General features: G+C 40.5%; 1 protein-coding gene across 1 annotated transcript; it reads right to left on the bottom strand.

Annotated features, from left to right (window-relative positions):
• Nucleotides 1–2,834: 2,834 nt before the first annotated feature.
• Nucleotides 2,835–3,128, bottom strand: LOC128095292 (thioredoxin-like). Its single transcript, XM_052714148.1, has one exon. It carries the CDS (start codon nucleotides 3,126–3,128, stop codon nucleotides 2,835–2,837), a length of 294 nt encoding a protein of 97 aa, XP_052570108.1.
• Nucleotides 3,129–3,727: the final 599 nt, after the last annotated feature.

Here is a 3,727-nt window from a genome sequence, read left to right as displayed (position 1 = left end):
ATTTGAGATGTTAGAGATGCTAGAGCTCTGGAATACCTGCCAAAGAAAGCCACTAATATGGAGTGGAAACAGCCTGAGATAAAGCTATATACTGTAGTCAACAGAGCTGGAAGTAGTTGAAGATGTGAAGAGTGTTTTGACATCAGACATGGAGATTCAAGTTTGGAGTTTTCCCAGCTAAGTTTCAGTTTTGATTTGGTCCTGTATTTCCTCATTATGCACTATTCCCTATGTTTTGGAATCGAAATGTGTATCTCATGCCACTATATGATGAAAACATATAAGATTTTTAATTCATTTTTTAATTAAGAAAATTTTTCATTCACTTCACACTGAACTCAAAGAGCCCCCTCTTCCCTACTCTCATCCCCCAGCACTCCCCTCCTAACCCATTCCATACTTCAACCCACAAGAAGGCAAGGCCTTTCATGGGGAGGCCCATCCAGTAGAGACAAGCCTAAGCCATTCCCCCTTCATCAAGACTGCACAAGGTGTCCCATCATAGGAAGTGGGCTCCACAAAGTCCACTTATGCAACAGAGATGGATTCTGATCCTACCTCCAGTGGTCCTCCCAAGCAGATCAAGCTACACAACGCTCACCAGGAAGAGGGCCTAGTCCAGTCCCAATTAGGCTCCACAGCCATTGATCCACATTTCATGAGTCCCCTCTAGTTTGTTTTGGTCATCCCTGAATGGTTCCCATCATGATCCTGATGCACTTGCTCATAGAATCCCTCTTCTCTCTCTTTGAGTGGACTTCTGGAGAAATGCCTGGTGATTGGCAGTGGATCTCTGCATCTGCTTCCATCAGTCATTGTAGAAAAGCTCTGTGATGACCGTTAGGGTATTCGCTGGTCTGATCTCTGGGGCAAGGCAGTTTGGGTTAGGCACCCTCTCCACTATTACTAGTATTCCAGGCTGGGGTCATGGTTGTGGATTCCTGGCAACTTCCCTAGCACTGGGTTTCCCTCTATCCCCATGATATCTCTCTCTTTCATGGTATCTCTTTGATTGCTTTCCCTGTCCATCCATGGTCCAGCTCAATCATCTCATTCTCTTATGTTCTCATCTGATTTTCCCTACCCTTCATAGCCGACCCTTTATTCCTAGTATGCTCATAGACATCTAACCTATTTCCCCTTTTCAGGGTGGACCGTGAACCCTCTTTGGTCTTCTCTGTTAGTTAGCTTTTCTGGAACTGCGGGTTGCTGCCTGAGTACCCTTTTCTTTATATCTAGTATCCACTTATGAGTGGCTGCATACCATGTTTGTCCTTCTGAATCTTGGTTATCTCACTCAGGATGATATTTTCCAGTTCCATCCATTTGCCTGCAAATTTCATGATGTCATTGTTTTTCTCTGCTGAGTAGTACTCCATTGTGCATATATACCACATTTTCTTAATCCATTCTTCAGGGGAGGGGCATCTCTGTGGTTTTCATGTTCTGGATATTATGAATAATGCTGTTGTGAACATAGTTGAGCATGTGTTCTTGTGATGCAATTTAGCATTCCTTGGGTATAATCCCAAGAGTGGTATAGCTGGGTCTTGAGGTAGACTGATTCCCAATTTTCTGAGAAACCACATTACTGATTGCCAAAGTGGCTGTACCAATTTGCACACCCATCCACAGTGGAGGAGTGTTCCCCTTGCTCCACATCCTCTAACATAAGCTGTCTGTGGTGCTTTTGATCTTAGCCATTCTGGCATGTGTAAGATGGTATCTCATTTGAAATTCTTCCTTTGAGAATTATCTGTTTATCTCTATGGACAATTCTTTAATTGGTTTGTTTGTTAATTTGATGTCTACTTCTTGAGTTATTCATATATTTTGGATATCGGCCCTATGTCATACATGGGGTTGGTGAAAACATTTCCCATTCTGTATTCTGTCATTTTGTCTTATTTACTGTGTCCTTTGCCTTACAGAAGCTAATAAGTTTCAGGAGGTCTCATTTTCTAATTGTTTTTCTCAGTGTCTGTGCTACTGGTATTATATTTTGGAAGTGTTCTCCTGTGCCAATTCGTTCAAGACTATTTCCTACTTTCTCTTCTCTCAGGTTCAGTTTAACTGGTTTTATATTGAGGTCTTTGATCCACTTGGACTTGAGTTTTGTGCATGTGATAGTATGGATCTATTGACAATCTTGTACATGTTGACATCCAGTTATGCCAGCACCATTTATTGAAGAAGCTTTCTTTATTCCATTGTACAGTTTTGGCTTCTTTGTCAAATATCAGGTCTTCCTAGGTGTGTGGGTTAATGTCAGGTTCTTCAATTCAATTCCACTTGTCTACATGTTCATTTTTATGCCAGTACTAAAATATTTTCATTATTATAGCTCTATACTAGAGCTTGATGTCAGGTATAGTGATGCCTCCAGAGGTTGTTTTACTGTACAGGATTCTTTTACCTGTCCTGGGTCTTTTGTTTTTCCAAATGAAGACGAGTATTACCCTTTCCAGGTCTGTGAAATATTGTGTTGGGATTTTGAGGGGACTGCATTGTATCTGTAGATTGCCTTTGGTAAGATTGCCATTTTTAATGTGTTTATCCTTCCTATCCATGAGCATGGGAGATCTTTCCATTTTCTGAGATCTTTTTCAATTTCTTTCATCAGAGACTTAAAGTTCTCATCATAGAGGTCTTTCCCTTTCTTTTTTAAAGGGTAGAATTAATATTTTATTGCCATTTATAATCAGATAGCAGTTGGGCATAGACTCTCCTCACACTTCATATTTTTTTGAAAATTAAAAATATTACTGGTTTAAACAGCTGGTGGCAGGTTCTGTTTTTCAGGGCATGATTAGGCAAATACAGCAATAGAGGCTTCAAAGCTTTTCCTTTTTTGCACCAGAGATTTCACCCACCTTTTGACCCTTTTTATAAAACTGGAAGGTTGGCATGCATTTGACTTCACAGTCTGCAGCAACATCCTGGCAGTCATCCACATCTACTTCAAGGAACACCACACTGGAATACTTGTCAGAGAGGGAATAAAAGAAGGGCTTGATTATTTTGCAACATCTGCACCACATGGCAGAGAAGTCCACAACTACAAGCTTGTCTCCCAAAGACGCCGCGGCCTCTTGAAAAGCTTCCTTGCTCTCAATCAGCTTCACCATTTTGGCTGTCACAGAGAGGAACCACACAAGTTTCTGTAGAATCAGATGGAAACGAGTCCGAGGCTCCAGACAAAGCTTGCATCCCTTTCTTAATTAGAGTTACCCCAAGATATTTTATATTATTTTTGGCCATTGTAAATGGTGATGTTTCTCTGATTTCTTTCTCAGCTGTTTTTCATTTGTATATAGGACGGCTACTGATTTTTTAGTTAATCTGGTAACCTGCCACATTACTGCAGGTATTTGTTAGCTGTTGGAGTTCCCTGGTAGAATTTTTGGGTTCACTTATGTACACTGTCATATCACCTGCAAATAGTGAAAGGTTGACTTTGATCTTTCCAATTTGCATCCCCTTGATCTCCTTTTGTTGTCTATTACTCTAGCTAGAACTTCATGTACTCTATTGAAGAAATATGGGGAGAGTGGACAGCCTTGTCTGCTTCCTGATTTTGAAGTTGGCTGTTGGCTTGATGTAATTGCCTTTATTATGTTTAGGTATGTTTCCTGTATTCCTGATCTATCTGAGAACTTTATCATGAAGGGGTGTTAGATTTGTCAAAGGCCTTTTAAGCATCTAATGAAATGATCATGTGTTTTTT

The sequence above is a fragment of the Peromyscus californicus genome, unplaced genomic scaffold (genome assembly GCF_007827085.1).
Source record: "Peromyscus californicus insignis strain IS unplaced genomic scaffold, ASM782708v3 Scaffold_4__1_contigs__length_199733344, whole genome shotgun sequence".
NCBI lineage: Eukaryota > Metazoa > Chordata > Mammalia > Rodentia > Cricetidae > Peromyscus > Peromyscus californicus.
Note: the sequence above shows the minus strand (reverse complement) of the source record. Positions and strands in the feature narration are given on the sequence as shown.